Raw genomic sequence first — 24,283 nt, 5'->3', positions numbered from 1 at the left:
AGGTGCCACAAACTCTGATAAGGGTACAGAACAGATTGGGAGTTGACATGGCAATATACAGGTGGGAATAGATAGGTCACCAAAGGAGTGAATGTAGGCAGAAAAGAGAGGAGAACCAAGGACTAGGGTAACAACCTATGATTACAGTGAGCGATACATAGAGTAAATGCATCATCTTTTCACTTTTCCACCGTAACTTTTCTTAAAGGATGTGAGATGAGTATATCAATTTTTAAATCTCCATCTGTTTTTCAGCTTCTAAATTCATTATTAATTAAAAATCATGTTAAAATATTTTTAAAGTTTTGAGAAACCTGGATGCCGGGGTCGCTCAGTCAGTTAAGCCTCTGCCTTAGGCTCAGGTCATGATCCCTGCGTCCTGGGATCAAGTCCCACATCGGGCTCCTTGCTCAGCTTCTCCCTCTGCCTGCTGTTCCCCCTTCTTGTGCCCCCCCCCCTCTGACATTAAATAAAATCTTTTTTTCAAAAAATTTTTTTAAGATTTTATTTATTTGACAGAGAAAGATGCAGTGAGAGAGGGAACACAAGCAGAGAATGAAAAGGGGAGAAGCAGGCTCCCTGCTAAGCAGAGAGCCCGATGTGGGGCTCAATCCCAGGACCTGAACTGAAAGCAGATGCTTAATGACTGAGCCACTCAGGCGCCCCATTAAATAAAATCTTAAAAAAAAAAACCTAAAATGAAGAAAATTTTCTCTTTATTCATAGTAGTCAAAGTTTAGTGACACAGTTTAAGAATCAACTTAATTTTGAAATGAAAGGGAAAAAAGTATAACACAAAATGGTAATATTTACCTGCAAGGATTAGTAGTAAAAACTGAAAATGGTACTCTCTGTCTGAATTCATTAGTGATGCTTTCAGCAAGTGGTGGTCTATAAAAACAATTTAGGTGGTAAGAATATATCTTTGAATTGTATAATTTTTTTTATTGTTAGAAAAACCTAAACAAAACTTACCTTGGTAAGATGGAACCAAATCCCGGATCCTCTGGACCAGGTACAAACACAAAACGACTACTACAGCAAAATTCAACATATTCATTAAAAAAAAAAAAAAAATTACTGTAACACTATCCAACAGTCTAAAAACAAGTTATTGCCTTTAATTCAATAATGAATTTTTAATATTTTTTAAATTTCATGCATTTTAATAAATGAATTACTAAAAGTCTCCAGACTAACAGTGTCCAACAGACCTTTTGGTAGTGATGGAAATGTCTGTATCTACACTGTCCAATTACTGAGTGCTTGAATTATGGCTAGTGTGAGTGAATTTTAAATTATATTTAACTATAATATAGCTTTAAATTTAAAGAGACACATGTGGCAAGTAACTATCATATTGAAGAGTGTAGCTCTAGATACTTAATGTCACCAAGAAATTCAAAATATAGTTGAAAGTAACACTCTTCCTTTTAATATTTTTCACTATAAATCTCTAGTACAGTATAACATATTATCACAATGTAAGGATAATTTTCTCTCATAGCATACTAATTTTCTCAATTTTTTCTTCCATTCATTTCCTTTTTTTTTGGACAGAGAGAGAGATTTCAAGTAGGCAGAGAGGCAGACAGAGAGAAGGGGGGAAGCAGGCTACCTGCTGAGCAGATAGCCTGATGCGGGGCTTGATCCCAGGACCCTGAGATCATGACCCGAGCTGAAAGCAGCGGCTTTAACCCACTGAGCCACCCAGGCACCCCTCTTCCATTCATTTCTTAATAATCATGGATATCAAACAGAATTCATTTTTTATTTAAAAAAAAAAAACTTTAAAAAAATAGCAGTAGAAATCATTACCTTTGGTGAATATTTGGATATTCACATATTATGTCTGCCAAAGTTTTTAAGGAATCTAAAATTTTAAAGGGATATAAAATTTAATTTGAATGCACATAAATATCAAATTGTATTTTATTAGATACAATCCTACATCTTTTGAATGAAATTAAAATATTACAGATTACTTCTTGTCGGTTTAGTTTATATAAATGAAGAAACACTTATTCAGTAGACCTTCAATACCTTTCAAAGCTTGAACTTGATTTTTTCCATATGGTGCAGAGGAAAAATTACCACACAGTATAAAGCAGGTTGGAGGTGCTGGTGAATAACCTAAAAATAAGAGAATAAAATGAGTATCAGTTTCTAAGTCTAGAAATCCGACTAAAAACCCTTTAACTATGAGGGTTTTTTTTTTTTTAACATTATTTATTTATTTATTTGACAGAGAGAGATCACAAGTAGGCAGAGAGGCAGGCAGAGAGAGAGAGAGGAGGAAGCAGGCTCCCTGCTGAGCAGAGAGCCCGATGCGGGACTCGATCCCAGGACCCTGAGATCATGACCCGAGCCGAAGGCAGCAGCCCAACCCACTGAGCCACCCAGGCACCCCTAGGAGGGGTTTTTTAAATTTTGTTTTGTTTTTTATTTTTTTTAAGATTTTATTTATTTATTTGACAGATAGATCACAAGAAGGCAGAGAGGCAGGCAGAGAGAGAGAGGAAGAAGCAGGCTCTCTACTGAGCAGAGAGCCCGATGCAAGGGCTCAATCCCAGGAACCTGGGATCATATCCTGAGCTGAAAGCAGAGGCTTTAAGCCACTTAGCCAACCAGGCACCCCTAACCATGAATCTTTAATAATAAAAACTTACAAGCTTAATAATAACTTATTTTAATAACTATTTTTTTAAAGATTTTATTTATTTATTTGACTGACAAAGATCTCAAGCAGGCAGAGAGGGAGGCAAAGAGAGAAGAGGAAGCAGTCTCCCTGCTGAGCAGAGAGCCTGGTGCAGGCTCCATCCCAAGACCCTGGGAACATGACCTGAGCCGAAGGCAGAGTCTAACCCACTGAGCCACCCAGGCGCCCCAACAACTATTATTTTTAAATAATAGTAGCAAAGCTGCCCTTTATTGAGGACTTACTATATGCTAGGCCCTGCAATGGCTTGATTTTCACAACCTCCCTATAAGCTAAGAGAGAGATTAAGTAACTTGCCCAAGATCTCAGGCTGCAATTTAAATCCACTTCTGTCAGACTCCAAAGCCCAAACTCTTATCCATTCTTATACTATACTTAGGACTAATTCTTATTTTTCATGATTATACACGCACAGGGTAATTTTTCAAATGTAAAAACTTAAGTCTTTAAGGTGGTCTCATTTAAAATGGCTCACTGCTGAATCAACATTTACAAGAAAATAGACTACTCAAAAAGATACGTTTTTTTAACAATTTAGGACATGACCCCCTGTATGTACTGAGTTCAAAAGAGGAGAAAAGAATGGCACCTACCAGAAAACATGGTGTGAAGTTTGCCCAACACTTCTCCTTGGTCTAACCAAACATCAGATATAAACACAAACATGGCATCTTTATTCTCTTCTTCTAGTTGTTTTAGTTTTGCAGAAGTCTTCACAGATGTATTAGAAGGCCCTCCAAAAAAATTCACATTTCCATAGTATGCCCTAAGTAATTATGATACAATATTAGCCTCTAGCCTGTTTTCTGTTGGAGATGTTTTTTGTTTTTTGTTTTTTTAAGATTTTATGTTTAAGTAATCGCTACAGATCAAGAGTCACATGCTCCACTGACCAAGGCAGCCAGGTGCCCCTTTTTGGAGATGTTTTCTAATAATTTTACAATTTTAGCTTCTTTCTATTTCTAATGAGGTTATTTTCCCCCTCAGTGTACATAATACCATGAAAATACACTATTTGTAACACTTGAAAAGCAAACAAGTTTATTTAAATGTCCTAAAATAAATATAAAAACAGTAAGTAAATACTTAATAGGTTATATCTGAGTCTTTTAAAACTGACTAAAGCAAATATTTTAAAATAAATAATTAGCAGGTGGGGAGCCTCCCTGCAGCAAACAAAACAAGGCTTTAGAGTAACATGAAAATTATCTTCCTGTTTCCCTATCTCTTATTTCAGTTGAACTTCTCGTCAACCCTATAGATAAGAGAGACAGGAAGACTAGAAATCTTTCCCATCAAAAGCCAAGGCATGGAAATGAGACAGCAAGTCATCAGGAATCAACGTACTAGTTTTCAGTTACATACACAGCCTAGTCTGCTAACTCTCACTGTCTATTACTCTTTGCATCTGACACAAAGCCTGAGCCCTTGTAATAACTGAGATATGATATCCTATCTGACATTCACAATTCCAAAATTCCCATAGAACTGCAGTCAAACATATACCTAGTAGTACTAGAAGGTTCCGTGGGTGGAAATCCGAAGGCATTGACATGAAACACCTGATCTTCAAACCAACCTGAAAAAAGATAAGTAATAAATCACTTTTATTTGTCCAATTCTTCTTGTTTGAGAGGAAGAAACTGTGGAACACAAAGCAAATGCTAAACTCTTGTCTCACCCTCTGTCAACTAACTATAGAATTTGCCAGTCCCATCAAGCTATATGACAGCTTCAGAGCCCAGGAGAGTCTAGTTCTATATTTAAAAAGTTACAAAACAGAAATAGATTTAGATGTAAAACTTCCCACTTAACTTCATAATAGATGTTAGAGTACAGACAGATAAGGTACAAAGATTAGGAAATGCTTCATTTTATGACCCTATATAAAATCTGGGGGGTTTTTTCCAACTTTATTAAGATGTAATCCACATGTCATTACACTTTACCCTTTAAAGTATATAGTTCAGTGGTTTTTTAGTATATTCACAAGTTGTACAGTCATCACCACTGATTTTGGAATATTTTTATCACCTCAAAAATAAACCCCAGGCCCATTTACCACCCTGAGAGTTATTTAATGTTGTCAAAAGTATGCACTCATAAGCAATGTTCTCCCAAATTATACCATGTTCATATATTTTAACTAATGCAGAAATGCTTTTATGGTAGCATAAGGAGGACAGGAAAAAACGTATACTGACTTACCTTCTGCTAAGACAAAGCATGACTCAGTGTACAAGCCACTGTGGAACTGGTACACAACAGTTGAGGAAAATATTTCTGTGATTGAGGTGATGATAAAGTCAATACACAGTCTGGGCCCAAAGGCCTATCTAAATAATAAATTCAAAGTCCTCATACTTGAAACTGAATAGATGTCAGCTTAAAAAATTTTAGGTTTAAATGCCCCATGTCTGATTCTAACACGTAGTTTGGTAATACTGACAGTATGGATCATTCTTAGCGCGTTCTAAACTTCCTCGGTGATTTGTTTGGATTCTCCAAATAAGAGTGAATTAAAGATTTTCTTGTCTCTGACTAGGATTAGGTCTTGATTGCTATGTCATCGCCATATGTAAGTTACAGTGGGAACCCAAATAGATTAACTTGAGAATGATACATAAACAATATCCCCAACTCATGTAACAAAGATTTAAAAAAATAAAAATGAAGGGGCACCTGGATGGCTCAGTTGGTTAAGCATCTGCTTTTGGCTCAGGTCATGATCCCAGGGTCCTGGGATTGAGTTCCACACTGGGCTTCCTGCTCAGGGAGGAGTGTGCTTTTCCCTCTCCCTCTGCCCTTCCTCCTTGCTCATGATCTCTCTCTCTCTCTCTCAAATAAATAAAAATCTTTAAAAAATTTTAAGGAGTGCCTGGGTGGCTCAGTGGGTTAAAGCCTCTGCCTTCGGCTCAGGTCATGATCCCAGGGTCCTGGGAACGAGCCCCGTGTCGGGCTCTCTGCTCTGCAGGGAGCCTGCTTCCACCCCTTTCTCTCTCTGCCTGCCTCTCTGCCTACTTGTGATTTCTCAAATAAATAAAAATCTAAAAAAAAAAAAAAATTAAAAAAAACTATCACCAATCTCAATAAAGAAAACCTTAAGTCAAATAAATAATGAAGGATATAGCTTTACTAAGATCCAGTTGTACTGTTCCTGTAGGATCTTCCAGAAAAAATTTTCCCTAAAAAAGTTAAAAGAAGTATGTCCACATTTACATAAAAATGAATACTAGGTCAAAATGAATAAAATACAACATTGACAACAGAACATAGTAGAGTACAGTGGATTTTTAAAAATGAGCAATTCCTGGTCTAGGCATTTCCATTTGCTTGTCTGGTCGCCTCAGATTCATCACCTGATAGCCTCTCTCAGGTATGCGGAAACCACTGCAAATTCAGAGAGGGCAAGAGGAGCGCTGGCAGGCTGCCCAGCAGGCCTCCTGAGAGAGTCAACAGTGTCTCTCCCTGAGGGACCAGGATGTGGTCTGCAGCCCTGCTTGTTCACAACCTCCATCCTCTCGGCTCAACCAGAGGTCACTGGGGACTACTTTTGAACCACGCTAACGGGTGGCCGATATGAGACACTCCTTCCTGATGTCTCCTCAGGAAGCTGAACGTGGAGGCAAAGGCTACTTGCTAACAGAGGAAGGAGCCTTCCACGAGGAGTGTGGCCCTGTACCTCTGCAGGAATGCTATAGTAACTGGCACTTCATTGGTCCCAAGGCTGAAAACAATAGTCGGATGCTTACTAAGTTTAACTCACCTCTTTTAACTGGGTTATCATTCCAAGAACAATCACATCTCCAATTTTGGTTGTACTGCCCAAGAGGGTTTCTACTGTTTTAAGCTTAAAATAAGACAAAATAAATTCTTAAGATTTTTTGAAGAAACCAATCTTTTTATAAATAAGAAAGTTTTGAATGTAAATTTTAGTATTTATACCTACTTAACAGTAGAAAATAAAATAAAACTCAGAAAATAGAATTTATCCTATAAAAAGCTAAAATACCAACTCAGGCACTTAACAATGACTCAAGTCTCATTCCATATTACAGCAGGTTTCCCCTTATCCACAGTTTCACTTTTTGTGATTTCAGTTATCCTCTGTCAACTGTGGCCCAGGAGCAGATGGTCCTTCTGATGAATTGTCAGAAGGTGAGTAGTCCTCTAAAGTTACATCATAATGTTTACAACATTCGCCTCCCTTTATCTCAACATGTAGGCATTTTATCATCTCACATCATCACAAGAAGGGTGAGTACAGTACAATAAGATATTTTGACAGGGACCACATTCACATAATTATTACACTATATTGTTATAATTGTTCTGTTTGTTAATTATTGTTGTGAATCTCTTCCTATGCCTAATTTATGAGTTAAGCTTTATCACAGATGTATGTATAGGAAAAAAAACATGGTATATACAGGTTGTGGTACTATCTGTGGTTTGAGGCATCCACTGGGAGTCTTAGAACATTTTACCTATGGATAGAGAGAAACTACTATATTCTGAATAATGATAAAGTGCACTTACCTTTAAAATGTAGAAAAGAGTTTTATTCATTTAACTAGTACCTCTTGCAAATTAGAAGGCTATTTAAAAAGTTATATTAGTATTTTGAAAGGTTGTCACTATTATTTACGTTCTCAATCTGACTATTATATTTTTAACATTAGGTTAAAGGCAGTAACAATTAGGATACTATTTTTTTAAAAATCCTTTCCGAGGCACCTGGGTGTCTCAGTTGGTTAAGCATCTGACTCTCGATTTTGGCTCAGGTCATGATCTGAGTTTTGAGATCCGTGCTGGGCGTGGACGTTTTAAGATTCTCTCTCTCAGTCTTAATCTTGCAGAACAAACTGAGGGTTGCTGGAGGTGGGAGGGTTGGGAGAGGGTGGTGGGGTTAGGGACATTGGGGAGGGTATGTGCTATGGTGAGTGCTATGAAGTGTGTAAACGAGACCTGTACCCCTGGGGCTAAAAATACATTATATGTTTATACAAATTTTTTTTAATTTAAAAAAAAAAAAAAAAAGATTCTCTCTCTCCACCTCCCTCTGCCCCTCCCCTCCATGCTCTCTCCCTCCTTAAACAAGGCAGGGCCGGGGGGAAACTTCCAGATGCCTTTCTTTTTTTTTTTTTTTTTTTTTTATTTATTTGAGAGAGTGGGAAGGAGAGAGAGACTGAGGGAGGGAGAGGCAGAGGGAGAGGGAGAGAGTCCCAAGCAGACTCCATGCTGAGCTAAGCCCAGAGCCCAACAGGGGGCTGGACCCCACAAACCCTGACAATGACTATGTATGTTGCTGAAATGAAAGGGAACAAAGGGTATAGGAGTTTAAAAGTGGGAGGAGTGCATGTGACAGAAAACATTCTCCCATCACCCCTGTGGCCTGTCTGTGCTATCTCATTTATCTTGTAATTGTTATTTCCTTACTGCCTTAAGTAAACTTTTCATTTTAAGGGATAAAGCACGTTTTAGCTAAGTGTGTCATGGTCACTAGAGGGATGGGCTGGAACAAAGACCAGGATTTTGGAGTCTGAGCGAGGGGAGAAAGGTTAATGTTGATAGTTGATCAGAAAGCCAATATCACATCCAGCAAATAGACCAAGAGGATTAGGGATCTGTGTTAGTGGCCCTGACAGTGGCCAGAGACTGTCTGGGGGCTACCATCTTCTCAGGGCCTATCCCAAAGAAGGGAGTGGTAGCTTCTATTAGAGATTTGTAGCACCCAATACCCAGGGCATGGACTTTATTAACAGTAAGCATGCACAGGTCAGTTTATTGGTTAAACAGTTACCGGTGATTCATTTTCATTTAAATTTTAATAAATTAGAATTAAGCAATAAATATTTAACTTGTATAGTTATACCCCCTAAACAACTAGGGTAATGTTCTAACCTGGAATTTGCTTCCGGTTTCATCAGGGTAAGAACCTATCACTGGAGGAGTAAATAATTCATGTCTGTGGGTCCTCTATAAAAAAAGAAAGATTCACATGAATTACTGAATCATACATTTTAAACTAAAATTCATCAAAATAAAAATTTAAAATTCATTAAAGTAATACTCTGACAAAACACTGTCCTTAAACTAATGTTACTACTGGGGCGCCTGGGTGGCTCAGTGGGTTAAGCCGCTGCCTTCGGCTCAGGTCATGATCTCAGGGTCCTGGGATCGAGTCCCGCATCGGGCTCTCTGCTCAGCAGGGAGCCTGCTTCCCTCTCTCCCTCTCTGCCTGCCTCTCTGACTACTGTGATCTCTCTGTCAAAATAAATAAATAAAATCTTTAAAAAAAAAAAAAAAAAAAACTAATGTTACTACTGCCTATTCTCAACAAATCTGAAAGCCCACATATTTTTTTTTAAAGATTTTATTTATTTATTTGACAGAGAGAGATCACAAGTAGGCATAGAGGCAGGCAGAGAAAGAGAGAGGAGGAAGCAGGCTCCCTGCTGAGCAGAGAGCCCAATGCGGGACTCGATCCCAGGACCCTGAGATCACGACCTGAGCCGAAGGCAGGGGCTTAACCCACTGAGCCACCCAGGCGCCCCAAAGCCCACATATTTTAATATAAAATACCTAGCAATGTAATTTTGAAATTTAAAAAGTATTTACTTATTTATTTATTTTTAAGAAAAAGCTCTATTTGTGCAGCTAGCAGCAGTGCATTCTCGGCTGAGGATATAAGGACAACAAACCAAGTGCCTTCCTGAGGGCACGGGGTTTGTGAGAGAGAAAAGTCAAGGGCCACCATACAACAAAGGACCCCAGGCAGAACAGGGCACTTATGAGACCATAATGATAAATTAAGACTTTGCTAGTTAGAAACCAAAAGAGGCTGAGACAAGACATTTCAGGAGGAGGAAGGGATGTGTCACAAGAAAGAGTTACAAGAGTAAAAGAATACTTGGAAGTGATGCCAAGTTTAGTAGAGTTGGCTCATGAGGTGTACAAAGCAGTGTCAGACAAGGTAGGAAATGAGTTGGAGCCTCTGTTTGGGGAACCATCCCCCCACCCCACTGTGGTCCATGTAGTTTAGGCAGGGCTGGTGTCCCCTCCCCTTCCTATAAACTGGCCACTAAGACCTAATCAATCAAAGTACACCACCCCTTAGCCAGTGAATGGTTCAGTGTTGACCAACTGCCTTAAGCTAAGAGCTGCTAAGAAACTGTTGCTAGAACTACTGGAAGAGGGCAGCTCCCTCTCCAAGTGCTGCTGAGGCTATAGCGGCCTCTGTCATCTCACTGAGAGAACTTGTTTGAAAGTAAAATCAATTTTTAAAAATTGCTGGGTGATGGAAAGAAGTAGATACCTCATGACGTGTAAGATCCTGGACCCAGCCATGCTTGAAACTGGTGGACCTCTAGACCTCTCCAAAGGCCAATAAATGCCTCTTTCTGTTTTAGTTGGTTTGAGTTTCTGTAGTCTCCAGTAAAAGAGCCCTGACAGTATGGACTTTCTATGCCAAGCAGGAAGTTTTTGTATAGACATTGGAAAACAAAGATATTGAAAGTGGGATAATAATAAAATCAGATTTGCTTTCAGAGAGATAACTGTAATAAATATGTGAATGAACTAAAATTCAACCCTTTCCACAGATAAGAATAAATGAGGCTCAGAAGGGATAAGTCACACACCCAAAATAATATAATAGGCTTTAAAATGTAATTTTTAAGGGGTGCCTGGGTGGCTCAGTCTGTTAAGCGTCTGACTCTTGATTTCAGCTCAGGTCATGATCTCAGGGTCGTGAGATGGAGTGCAGAAAGGAAAAAGAAATGCAGTATCTACTTGAGCATCTTGTCTATGGAAAACACTGTGCCAAATGTGGCAGAGAAAATAAAAAGGAGTGTCTGATAACAGGGGTAAACACCCCAAATGCAAGGCAGGGTTAACTCCAGTAAATGCTGTAGGAGACATACTGACATAGTCCCTGGTTTAAAGCAGGAAGAGACTGCATCCAATTGATCATGTTCAGAAAAGAGGAGGAATTTAAGAAGGCCCTTCCAAATTAGGAAGGTTTCAGCAGCACAGAAAAGAGGGAAGAGCAATCCAGAGTGAATAGTATAAGCAAAGTTACAGAAGAAGAAGAAATGAACAATAATTCTGTATTTCCTTCTTTATTCCAGCACAGAGGAACTTTTAGAGGAAAAGTAGAGAGCTGGCCAAAAACATGCAGCAGGAGGATCTCAACCACTAAGTATAATCTGTATTTAATTCAATAGGCAGTAAGCCTCTCTTTTGAAAGATTTCTGTGCAAAATCATGACAATACCAGAGCTTCATGTCAGGAAGACTGATCTGGCAACATCATGTAGGTGATGGAAGCAGGAGAGAATAGGCATCCCTCGTGCTCACCCTCTTCATCCTTTTTTGGGGATTCCTCCCACTGTCCATCCTCTCCTTGAAATCTTCTTCTGCTTCTGCCATCTAACACCATCCTGGCCTGGCTCCCCAGTTCTCTCCTCTTCCCTTCAGCCACTGCCTCCCTATGGCTGCCTCTCTTTCTCAGAGGGTCTACTGGTCTACTCCATTTCCTCCTCTCCTCTGCAGATCCCCCTAAATCTCTCTCTCTGCCCAGACCTCTTTCTTTAGCTCTAGGTATGCTTTTCACCTGATATCCCACTGGTAACCTTAACTCAAATGTTTGAAACAGAATCTGAGTCATCTGCATCATCTTCCCCAAACATTCCCTTTTTCTTATTTGTTAACATATTATTCTACTGTCCTACTCTCTTGGACTTACTACCTTAATCATCTGAGTCTTCGCTCTCTCCCTTCTTCTTCACATGCACTCAGTCACCATGAATAATGGCTTCCACTGCTCTGGTGCGGTCCCCTGTCTACAACCCTTGCCACTTCTCCCCACAACTGTCATTCCTAGCAAGACTAATAAAATGGACTCCCTAAAGTCTTCTCTCACATTCTTTTTTTTTTTTTTAAGATTTTTATTTATTTATTGGACAGACAGAGATCACAAGTAGGCAGAGAGGCAGGCAGAGAGAGAGGAGGAAGCAGGCTCCCCACTGAGCAGGAAGCCCGATGCAGGACTCGATCGCAGGACCCCGGGATCATGACCTGAGCCGAAGGCAGAGGCTTTAACCCACTGAGCCACCCAGGCACCCTTCTCTCACATTCTTAATGCATCCCAAAATCTGCTGGGAAAGAAGTGCTCACAAAACCCAACTGTGACTGGGTCTCTCTCTGATATTCCAAGGTTCCTTGTACAAAGAAACCAGAGTCCCAGCTGCCAAGAGTGGCATCCAAGGTGCTCCCACAATCTAGCTCCCACTTGCTTTCCAAACCTATCTCTCCCATACTACTCTTCTTCATGAGCCTTCTTCTACACACAGAACGGACCACCTTCTCATCATTTCTGGAAGACTCCACTCTTTCCCTCTGTTGTCTTTCTCCACACAGTTAGCACTACCTTTTCACCCTTTCTACGAGACCAAATAGGCAAGGCCCATGTCAAATGCCATCATTTCCCTGAAAGCTTCTCTGCTGTTCCCAAAAAATACATTCTGCTTGTATCTCTTTTACAGCACATACAAAATTCTACTTTATATTTTGTTCATGCAAAGGTCTTTAAAGTCACAGACTGGGGGCGCCTGGGTGGCTCAGTGGGTTGGTCCGCTGCCTTCGGCTCAGGTCATGATCTCAGGGTCCTGGGATCGAGTCCCGCATCAGGCTCTCTGCTCAGCAGGGAGCCTGCTTCCCTCTCTCTCTCTCTCTCTGGCTGCCTCTCCATCTACTTGTGATTTCTCTCTGTCAAATTAATAAATAAAATCTTTAAAAATAAATAAATAAATAAATAAAGTCACAGACTGGAAGCTGCTAGAAGCTAGTATAGTGCTATAGGCAAAGGTTGGGCTCCCGTGTCGGACACACTGGATTCGAATCCTGTCTATACTTACTATACGTGATCTTCGGTCAAATTTTTAAATTTAAGTCTCAGTTCTTCATCTGTAAAATGAGGATAATAGTAGGGCACCTCGGTGGCTCCGTTGGCTAAGCGTCTGCCTTTGGCTTAGGTCATGATCCAGATCAGCCCCACTTCTCCCTCTGCCTCTGCTCACCCACCTCCCACCCCCTTGTGCTCACTCGCTCTCTCTCAAATAAATAATATTTTTTTAAAATAATGGGAAAATGAGGATAATAGCATCTATACATACACTGACATTGCAATGATTATAAGAGGTAAGTATGTCCATAACATGCTAAACACAGAGCTCGGCACATTAAAAGTGGATAGTAAATGATAGCTGCTATTTTTATCATCACAAAAACAATTGTTCTTATTTCTGTATCCCCCATACGTTTTCAAACCTAGAGAGTCCAGTAAGAGTCTATTGGATGACAAGTGCTGGACTACAAAATTCTATCCTTTAATTAACACTGAGTCTTACCTAAGCTTCAACAGACTCATTTTCCCCTCTCAGCTTACCTGATGCAAAATGGTATATCGTTCACGAAACAGCTCTGCTTTATCTCTTGCTGTTCCAAATAAATTTGGGGCAGGGTGGTTGGTCATTAATAGACTAGAAAAAAAGAAATGCCTATTTATAACTATCACAATACACAAAGGTGGGCCAAAAATGAATCATGGACTATATGCCTTCTGAGAAAAATGTACATTTGAACATCTGACATTAGCTTAAAATCAACAGATGGTATACTTACGGAAGAAATTTTTTTCTTTCTGAACTGTACACAAAGCGTGGAATATCAAATGCTCCTATGATATTGAAAATATGTTCTCTGAAAAACAGTCCACAAAAACAGACTTGAGTTACTAAAACAGAAGAATCTTAAGTGAGCATAAAAACTTGTATTATAGGGCGCCTGGGTGGCTCAGTGGGTTAAGCCGCTGCCTTCGGCTCAGGTCATGATCTCAGGGTCCTGGGATCGAGTCCCGCATCAGGCTCTCTGCTCAGCAGGGAGCCTGCTTCCTCCTCTCTCTCTGCCTGCCTCTGCCTACTTGTGATCTCTCTCTGTCAAATAAATAAATAAAATCTTTAAAAAAAAAAAACTTGTATTATAATCTTATGGTATACGAATGTACTTTCCACAGGTCATATACAAAATTTCTTGGAGTCTCATAATACGGGGATAAAATTTCCCTCTCAGAGACAAGAAAGTATTGCCAACACTCTCAAGCAAAAATAATAATAATAATCAAGTTAACTTCTTTTTTTTTTTTTTTAAAGATTTTATTTATTTATTTGACAGAGAGAAATCACAAGTAGATGGAGAGGCAGGCAGAGAGAGAGAGAGGGAAGCAGGCTCCCTGCTGAGCAGAGAGCCCGATGCGGGACTCGATCCCAGGATCCTGAGATCATGACCTGAGCCGAAGGCAGCGGCTTAACCCACTGAGCCACCCAGGCGTCCCTAATCAAGTTAACTTCTAATTAAGAATGTCACCTATTGGGGTGCCTGGGTGGCTCAGTGGGTTAAATTATTAAATATTATTTAAAAATACAATTCATTTCCAACAAGTTTTTAATCTAAAATATTATGCAAAATATTATGTAAAATATTAAAATTATTAAATATTACTTAAAAATACAATTAATTTCCAACAAGTTTTTAATCCAAAATATTATGCAAAATATTATGCAAATATTTTGAAAGAATATTTTGAAAAGAACCCTCAAAATACTGGCCATATCCTTGACACAGTGTTAGAGAAAGAAATTCAACAAAATAATTTACTTTCAGACATTGTTAATAACTAACCATGTATGAAACAAATTTTTAAAAAATTCACAGCACTATTGCATAAATATTCCAATCTAACAAATCTTCCCTAAAATTTCATCTATTTATCTCCCAGACTGAATATGGTCAAAAATGTTCTTGCTACTCTGGTGGTAACATTTAGTAGAGATAGCAGAGAACCAGTGGACTTGAAGAAAACCTAGATTCCACATACTGTTCCACCATTTTTAGTGGGTCAATCTTGACAGGTTATTTGACTTCTCATGCCACTTCTTCATCTATAAAAATGAAAGCCTCTCTTATGCTATAATATAATAATTTCCTGACAATTGCAATTGCAAAGACTGTTCACCATTCAGTCCCACTGGACCTCTGCACTGGCTAACTGTGGCATATAAAGAGTTAGAAAGAAACAACGGTTAACTTTAATGTGTAGTTATGATTACAATCTTTCCACTTCGATATAGTCATTTTGAATTTCTACTGATGGCTTTAGGGGTATGTCATAGTACCCTAGTATCTTAAATAATGAGTCTGCAAGGTTAAAATTAAAATTCCTCAATTTCTCAGGGCACCTGGGTGGTGGCTCAGTCTAAGCGTCTACCTTCGGCTCAGGTCATGATCTCAGCATCCTGGGATCAAGCCCCATATAGGGCTCCCTGCTCAGTGGGGAGTCTGCTTCTCCCTCTGCCTCTGCCTGCCTCTCCCCCTACTTGTACTCACTCTCTCTCTTTCTGTCAAATAAAATCTTTTAAATAAATAAATAAATATTCCTCAATTTCTCTATTTTCTAAGCAGCTCTAATATGGTAATGACTCCTGTCAATGATCCCCATTGCCCCAAAGAGGGAAAAAAACTATTAAAGTTAATACTCTCTGTCCATTTTCCCAGTTGTTTTCCTCTCAGTTAAACCCTGTGAATTTGGGAAAAAGTATCCTATTCAAAAGAGGAAAAGAAAGAGGGACATTTGGGGGCACCTGGGTGGCTCAGTTGGTTAAACCAGTGCCTTCCGCTCATGTCGTGGTCCCAAAGTCCCAGGATAAAGTCCTGCATCGGGCTCCCAGCTCCGCCTTCTCCCCTCTCGTGTTCTCTCTCTCTCTCAAATAAATAAATAAATAAATATCTTTTTAAAAAAAGGGGGGGGGGACATCTGGAAATGAAACCAAAAAAAATTATTCCCACATAAATTCCTAAATTCTCATAGCATGAGTTACTGGAAAGTATCATAAACTACAGTTCTACCCTCTCTGCCACTGACCATGGGACCCAACATAAGCTGCTGAACTTCTTTGAACCCTGCACTTTCCTAAGAGCAAAAGCAAAGTATACTTCTGAAAATTCAATTTATTGGAAGCATACAGAATATAAACTCAGATCCAACGGGTAGTGGCAAAAGTTACTAATGGCTTAAACAACACTGTAATCTCAGATCTCCAGGAAAAAAATAGTAAAGATGAGTCACTTAATGAGGTTTATAATGCAAGCTATCTCTTAAAAGAAAAACACTAAGAGTGCTCGCTTCAGCAGCACATATACTAAAATTGCAACGATTAGCATGGCCCCTGTGCAAGGATGATACACAAATTTTTGACACATTCCATATTTTTATCATATGATCTCATTGATACAAGGAATTTGAGAAACAAGACAGAGGATCATAGGGGAAGGGAAGGGAAAATGAAACAAGATGAAACCAGAGAGGGAGACAAGCCATAAGAGACCCTTAATATCAGGAAACAAACAGGGTTGCTGGAGTGGAGGGGCAAGGAAGGATAGGGGGTCTGGGTTATGGACATTGGGGAGGGTATGTGCTATGGTGAGTGCTGTGAATTAAGACTGATGAATCACAGACCTGTACCCCTGAGACAAATAATACATTATATGTTAATTTTTAAAAAAAGGAAAGAAAGAAACACTCAGAAATAACCACTGTAGAAAGGCTGATCACTAAATCTTTCCCCAAGAAAATCATTTAAAATAAGCACTTCATATTGCCAGCAGGGGGAAGTTCATTTTATCAACATACATAGTTTCATCTACAGACTGACTGCATTCCTGGACCGCCGCTTCTACCACTGACCGTTCAATCATGTTTGATGACACTGAAAAGAGAATTTCAAAGTTCAATTTTAGAAACAGGCATAAAAATTACTTATTTCCACAGATAGCTCTTTTCCTAAAAATAATCTGCAAAGACTAACCCTGAGATTCTCATTACATAGTTTTTAGGACAAAAAAAGGGTTAGGTCAGAACAATAACAGAAGCCATATCTCAAAAACCTTCATCTTTTTACACTCAAATACACTTGTAATATCCTAATACACAGCCAAATGCCTTACTTTTCTAAAGACTGTCTAATAATATAAATTCAGTTGTATAAACACTTACAGAAGTCTTTATATGTAAGGTTAGTTGCATTAGTAGAACTTTCCAGCACCAATGCTGTGTTTCCACAGGCATGATAGTAACAGATGTAACAGCTACCACTTCTTAAGCCCTTACTAAATGTGAGACACTACGCTCAGTACTTCACAAGCATTATGCCATTAGATTAGATATCCTTACAGATAGGTTGTTGTTCATATGCTAATATCGTAAAGGGGAGGAAGTACAACTTTGAGAAACTGAATAAATTCCCCAAGAACACAGCTAGAAAGTATAGATGGCCAGCCTGATTCCAGAGTGGACACCCTTGAATGATTTGCTATGTTCTCAGGTAAGACACTATGCACCATCTTAAAGGAATATATACTACTTTCTCATAAGTAATAATTTTCTAAATTTTCAACTATAAAGCAGTTTTTAAATGCAAAGGTATATTTAATATTCTGCCTTTACAACTGAAAATAAGACGTAACAGTAATTTCTCGTCTATCATGGAATGTATGTCTTCCTACATAATCGAAGAAACTAGATCAATATAATGCCTGAGAGCAAGCCACACTTGCTTCTGTCCCTCAGTGCTCTAGAAACACTGGATGTTTGCGCCTAGAAGAAGAGCATTCCTTCTTTGTAGGTCCATGTTTGTGGTAAAAGGTTAAATATTTAATAAAAAGATCCCTTGAGAAAGGCTGAAGCCAGAAGGGAGAATTAGCCCTGCTCACTTATTCTTTTTCCCCCCAAAATTTTTAGGAGTTCCAAACCTAAGTAAGACAAAGTAGTAGGGGGACGCCTGAGGGCTCAGTCAGTTAAGTGTCTGCCTTTGGCTGAAGTCAAGATCCACATCAGGCTGCTTCTCCCTCTGCCTGCCTTTCCCCTTGTTTGTGCTTGCGTTCTTTCTTGCTCTCTCTTTGACAAATAAATAAATAAAATCTTAAAAAAAAAAAAAAAAGACAAAGTAGTAGGTATGCAGAGAGACAAAAGTGACTGTAAGGATCAGATCAAAAGTGCAGGACAGCTAGCCGAGACAGCTCCATGAGAGGAAAAAACTTTAAGAGTCTCTGGGGAAAGTCCTGAAGTTGCAATAAAACTAGAAGTTACCCCTTGGGAAGAAGTGCTACCATGGGTATGTCTCATAACCCTGTAATATCTTCATATGGAATCCTCAACTTCCACTGAAATCTATAAATGTAATCGAGGATATAGAACTATATTAACAATTTAAGAGCTATCAGAGAATGTCACTTACACGGTTGCTTTTCAACAGCATCGATGATCTTTTCCAGTGCATCTTCAAGCTCTACTTCACTGATAGACTCAAGAGCTTCTGTGAGGTACTTAATGGCTTCCCTGAATGGAAAGAAAAGATATGGCAGGCCACTGGTCACCGAGGCTCAAAGTTTTATGCCCAAAACTGACAAACACTCATCAATGTGTCATTGAAACTAAAATCTATTCACTCTTCACTGCAAGCAGTGCTCACCTCTCCACTCCTTTCTGAACAAATTCTTCCATTTCTCCCCAGCCAACATAACCATTTTTAAAGCCCCAAATCACATCTTTTTTGAGGAAGGCTTTCTAGACCTGCTGCAACCTCTCCTCCCTTATGAATTGCTAAAATTCCTATACACCTCAGATCTGACACATCACAATAGCTTTGTACCTTACATTTACGGCAGGACTTCATTTGCTTCAATGTCCTGAACATAACAGACACTTAAGTATATATTTATTGGTTTGCTGATGCATTTACTTAAAGTAAATTATAGTAATTTCATTGTTGTTTTCATTCTTAAAATTAGAAAATTAGACTAGGAAAAAAACTATGATATATGAATATAGTCATAGAAGCAACACTCATTGAAATCACAAGAATCCCTCTGCTCCAAAAGAACCCATTAAGACCAAACTTTAAAAAAAAAAAAAAAAAAAAAAAAACACATGAATCCCTGATTTAAATACCTATAGGGCTCAGAATGAACACTGTCTAAACAATCAACTAATTGCATGCCGTTCTGTTTGTAGCATACAACTTCAACTTAACGTTATTGTTATTGTCATCATACTAATTGTTCTTAACTTGGGTTGCTCAGTGATTGTTTCATGTGTGGGTATCATAACTCTCCAATTTATCATGGATGATGCTCTTTGGAAACTAGAATTGTGCCATCCTCTGGCAGAGTGCCAAGCATCCTGAAGGTGGTCCACAGATATTTGGTGAGTCCCGAAAACCACACACATTTTGGGTGAATGGTGGGACAGCTCTTAGGATACAGGATCTTGCCCCTGCCAAATCTCCTTAGGCTCCTCCAGTGGTCTTCTGCCTCAGGGCCTTTATATTGTTGTTTCTCCTCGCTCTTTTCTTCACCTACTCAAGTCCTGTTCATCCTTGAACAGTCAGATCAAACCACTTCTTTAATGAAGTTCTTCTTTAATTCTAGAGTAGTTACAATGTTATACATTACCAGAGCACTTCTTTCTTGGGATCCTTTTCACATCTGAAACTAAATAACTATGAACTACTTAATATCCATGGTAGACAGAATTCTAAAACAACCCCTAATAATCCATGCCTCCTGGTATTCACAACCATGTGCAGCCAGCCCTTCGCCTTGAGTATGGGCTGGACCTAGTAACTTGCTTCTAACAATAGACTATAGTAGAAGTAATGGAGCATTTTCCTGTACTGTAATTTTAAAAGTAAAACTTTTAAAACAAGATATTACTTCCTTGATTAAGTTACAGAAGACTGTGACTTCTGACTTACTCTTTCTTTTGCTGGCTTTGATGAAGGAATCTGCCATGTTGGAGAGGACCACATGGCAAGGAATTGAAGGTGGCCTCCAACCAACAGCTAGCAAGGACTGAGGCCCAAGTCCAAGAGTGCTGGCAGAACTGAATCCTGCCAACCACTGAATGAACTTGGAAGCAAATCCTGCCCAACAGACATTTGAGATGACCCCATCTTGACTGCAGGTGTATGAGAGACCTTGAAGCTAAGAGAACCCAGCTAAGGGGCACCTGGGTGGCTCAGTGGGTTAAAGCCTCTGCCTTCGGCTCAGGTCATGATCCCAGGCTCAGGTCCCCATCCCAGGGTCCTGGAATTGAGCACCGCATCATGCATCATCGCATCATGCATCATATATATAGGGCTCTCTGCTCAGCAGGGAACCTGCTTCCTTCTCTCTCTCTCTGCCTGCTTCTCTGCCTACTTGTGATCTCTGTCAAAAAAAAAAAAAAGAACCCAGCTAAGCCTGCCTGAATTCCTGGCCCACAGAAAAAGTGAGATAATAAAGAGTGTGCTGTTTTCAACCTTTAAATCTCTAAATTTGGGGGTAATCTGTTACACAGCAATAAATAAATAATATGCTATCTGTTCCCCAAGCTCCACAGTGTCTCCCTCTCTTGTACTCCTTGCCTCAGCACAGTGATCTTAGGATGGACCAAACGCTGTAAAGCTATACACGATCTGGCCCAGATCCTGTGTAGACAGGATTTCAGCATATTTCTGACTAAATTAGTTGATGAATGACAGCTGAGTACTAGGTCAAATTCTAAGAGAACGAAACGTTAATTGATCAACTGCTCATATCTGCAAAATGTTAGAGATCAAATGAACAAAATTCATTATTTTTTCCCAGGGCATATCCACTCCTGCCCTTGTTCACCGCTGAACCAAAAGCAAAGTTAAAAGGCTCATAAAACTCATTATTTCAAAAACACACCAAAAAACTCTCCACACACTGGCAAATGCAGTCATAACCTGGGACAAAAAAAGGTATATTCCATCCAGCAGGTATTTAAATATGTATCGAAAAAATACTGTATTCTAAAAAACAAAACAGATTCAGTGAGAAAAATCTTAGAAAAGTGAGTTCTGTAAGTACAGGAAAACATGATTATGGCCAGAAAACCTATCAAATACGTTCTAAAGGGAATGTGTAAGGGGGAAGAGGAGGATCTAGGAATGTGCTTCAAACTTACCCACTTTTTAACTCACTCTCTAGGAATTCTCGCTCAGGAATAATACCTGACCCAAATTTGAGAAAGGGGAGGGCTCACAATTTTCACAAAATAAGGTATATTTATATACACGCATATGGGCTTTCCCACGTCGCTCAACTGATGATTCACAAACAACGTGAAGTCGCTCTGTTATTACCCGCATTTTGCTAAGGCATAGACTTGGGGGAGGGGGAGCTGAGAAGTGCCTAAGTCGCAGTGCCAATAAACCGCTGCCGCGACACAGACCGCCGCTTCTCCGGCTCCACGGGCCACATGCTGGAGGAGAGCCACATCCCACCTGGGAGAAACGTTTTCGACTCGGGGAAATCTAAGAAGGAATCGCAGCCTTTAGACCCTGCCAGATCAATTTCACTTCTTCAAGTTTTTCAAGGGTCTCTGAGATTGAAGGCCAAGCCGCCTACGGGCGCTCGGCGCGGTCGCCTGGCCCTGGCTCTCCCGTCTCGTAAATTGCCCCGGGAAGACTCACCCCCGGAGCAGCAAGCCGCGCAGCTTGAAGGCAGAGACCGCCCGGCTACGAAGCCGCTCCGGCGCCATGTTCGCGTTTTGGCGCCACGGTATCGGCCCCGCCCCTTCCCGGGTTTGCTCCGCCCCCTTCCCCTCCCTATCCGCGCCCCGGCTCGCCCGGCCCCTGACCCCGCCCTGGCTGGGAACCCTCAAGTTCCGCCGCTGTCCGGGCTCCGCCGCTGAGAGCTCCCAGTCGCGGGTGCCTGCCTGGTCGGCTGTAGCCCGCGGTCTTGTGGGCTAAAGGGGGAAACGACACCGCACTCTTTTTTGGCCCGGAGGCTGGAGAGCGAAAGCGTCCTATCCTGGTGTCTGGTAGGGAATGCGTTTCCCTATCCCAAGCGCGTCCCTGCCCTACCGTCACATTTTCCGGGACTCCCGTCCGGCTCAGACCCAGGGGCCCCTATGTACTCCTGTTCTCGACTTCACACAGGCTCTGGAAATAGTCTGTGTTTCCACAGGGTTTTCCCCGATATTCACTTGAAGCTGCTGCAAATCACCACCATCCCCACCCATCCTGCTTTGTATTTAAGTTGAGGGCTTCCTTTGTTCCATGTAAAATCATAAGCGCTAGAAATATATGCACTATAGTGCTGCTCGTAAAACTGAAGGGACGGTGGGCTGTGTTTTCAACACCCTCATTTGACAGGTGAGAAAACAGACGCAAAGATGGTAGATGTTTTCCTCAAGATGAAACATTCGGTAAGTGATGTGGTCTGATTCCAGGGAGTGCACTCACTGTTAATCGGCTGCACTTTAAAAACGCTTGCTCCAATGAGTTGAACAAAACCATCGAGTGCTTATAAGTGAACACGCAGCCTTGTAAAACGTGAGGACAATTTCTAAGTACTGATATACAGTGACTTCCAGCGTACAAGATTAACTGTTTTTAAAAGTGTGATAGGGGCGCCTGGGTGACTCAGTGGGTTAAGCCTCTGCCTTTGGCTGACGTCAGGATCTCAGGGTCTTGGGATCGAGCCCTGAATCAGGCTTTCTGCTCCCCCGTCTGTCTCTCTGCGTACTTGTGATCTCTCTCTCTGTGTCAAATAAATAAATAAATAAATGGACAAATCTTTTTTTTTTTTAAGTATGATAAAGGAGAGGAAATAAGAATACATACATCTCTATGTATTTACTTGATTTTCTGTTTTTAAAAACCTGAATGTTACACTAGACACTGAAAAAATGACTATATTCACTTTTTTTATTCACTTTTTATATTTTATATTCACTTTTTTTAAAAAAGTAGGCTCCATGCCCAGCCTTGAGCCCAATGCAGGGCTTGAACTCACCACCCTGTGATCAAGAGTCAGAGGCTTAATGGACAGAGCCCCCCAGAAGCCCCAAAATGGCTAATTGTAAAGGACAGTAGGGGAAAAGGATGGGAATGAGGCTTTCTTTCTAGAAAGACTTTCAACCATAGACTTATTTATGTTTTACATACTCAAAAAATAGAAAAGAAAAAAGTAAACTTAAAATTGAAAGTACATCCAAATTAATACACCTAACTGTGCATTAAATTGAAACTATAACATCACAGAAAAAAACTGATTATTGAACACAGTTCTCTGTTTATTTTTGGTGAAATATATTCTTTTTTTATTTTTAAAGATTTTATTTATTTATTTGACAGACAGAGATCACAAGAAGGCTGAGAGGCAGGCAAAGAGAGAGGAGGAAGCAGGCTCCTTGCTGAGCAGAGAGCCTGATGTGGGGCTTGATCCCAGGATTTTGGGATCCTGACCTGAGCGGAAGGCAGAGGCTTTAACCCACTGAGCCACCCAGGCATCCCAAAGAAATATATTCTGAGGACAAAAACATTGCAAAGAAAATTTGAACATTTATGTAAGAAAGGTGAAAAGTAAAAACAGAGAAATATACAGTCTGATTCTCATTATTTGAGGTAGTTATGTTCTATAAAGTCACCACTGACATGGTATTAGCAAATACTTAATCATTGCTAATAGAGGAAATACAGGAAAATACAGGGTTAGGTTCTCGTGAGCCTCTGGTTCTTCAGTTAGGCAGCTTTATGCAAAGGTCTCCTGCCAACAGCCAGCACCAACTTGCCATCCAAATCTCTTTCAGCTGGCTAACTCAAAAGTCCTAATTCTTCGTGACTCCAAAATCAATATATCTAGCTCCTTTTTCTCTCTGCTTCAAATCCAACTCAGTATGCCCCCAAATGAACTCATCATCATCCCTCTCAAATCTGTTCCTCCTCTCATGTTCACTACACTAATTCATTACCTCTTCACCCACTAGCACATATTGGAAGAATGCAGTTCCATGAGGGTTTGTTTTTTGTGTTTTTGTTTTTTTTTTAAGATTTATTTATTTGAGAGAGAGGGAAAAAGGGCTCACACATGCAAGCAAAATGGGGAGCAGAGGGAGAGGGAGAGAGAATCTTAAGCAGACTCCACGCCCCGTGTGGAGCCTGATGTTGGGCTCAATCTCACAACCCCGAGATCATGACCTGAGCAGAAATCAAGAGTTGGACACTTAACCAACAGAGCCACTCAGGTGCCCCTTTTGTTCTTAAGGCTGAATAATATTCCATTGTATATTTACAAGGTATATTCCATGTGCATATATATATCACATTTTCTTTATCCATTCATCCACTGATGGACATTTACATTGTTTACATATCTCAGCTATTCCTTAATAATGCTGCAATGAACATGGGAGTGTAGATACAGCTCTTCAAAATAGTGATTTCATTTCCTGTGGATATATACTTTGAAATGAGATTGTTGGATCACAAAGTAGTTCTATTTTTAATTTTCTGAAGCACCTCCATAATGTTTTCCATAATGGCTGTACCCAATTTGCATTCCCAACAACTGTGCACGAAGGTTTCTTTTTCTCCACATCCTCACCAGTACTTATCTTTTGATGTTTTGATAACAGCTGTGCTGCTAGGTATGAGGT

The 24,283-nt window shown here is 40.0% G+C and overlaps 1 protein-coding gene across 2 annotated transcripts in view; it reads right to left on the bottom strand.

Moving 5' to 3' along the window:
• POLE2 (DNA polymerase epsilon 2, accessory subunit) overlaps nt 1-21,417 on the bottom strand; it is a 28,450-nt gene extending 7,033 nt beyond the window's left edge. Inside the window, exons 1-15 of one of the 2 annotated variants that reach the window (XM_082735214.1) lie at nt 21,315-21,417; nt 18,072-18,172; nt 16,469-16,544; nt 13,405-13,482; nt 13,169-13,262; nt 8,624-8,698; nt 6,486-6,569; nt 5,848-5,904; nt 4,928-4,976; nt 4,226-4,298; nt 3,313-3,485; nt 2,044-2,133; nt 1,819-1,873; nt 976-1,035; nt 814-891 (exon numbers count right to left, since the gene is read on the bottom strand). In XM_082735214.1, coding sequence (XP_082591340.1) covers nt 814-891; nt 976-1,035; nt 1,819-1,873; nt 2,044-2,133; nt 3,313-3,485; nt 4,226-4,298; nt 4,928-4,976; nt 5,848-5,904; nt 6,486-6,569; nt 8,624-8,698; nt 13,169-13,262; nt 13,405-13,482; nt 16,469-16,544; nt 18,072-18,172; nt 21,315-21,382 — 1,211 coding nt within the window. In that variant the 5' untranslated portion in view covers nt 21,383-21,417. The remainder of the gene's footprint in view (nt 1-813; nt 892-975; nt 1,036-1,818; nt 1,874-2,043; nt 2,134-3,312; nt 3,486-4,225; nt 4,299-4,927; nt 4,977-5,847; nt 5,905-6,485; nt 6,570-8,623; nt 8,699-13,168; nt 13,263-13,404; nt 13,483-16,468; nt 16,545-18,071; nt 18,173-21,314) is intronic. The other variant, XM_082735215.1, reaches the window with a different exon arrangement.
• Nucleotides 21,418-24,283: the final 2,866 nt, after the last annotated feature.

This window comes from Mustela nivalis, assembly GCF_964662115.1.
Source record: "Mustela nivalis genome assembly, chromosome: 6".
Taxonomy (NCBI): Eukaryota; Metazoa; Chordata; class Mammalia; order Carnivora; family Mustelidae; genus Mustela; species Mustela nivalis.
Note: the sequence above shows the minus strand (reverse complement) of the source record. Positions and strands in the feature narration are given on the sequence as shown.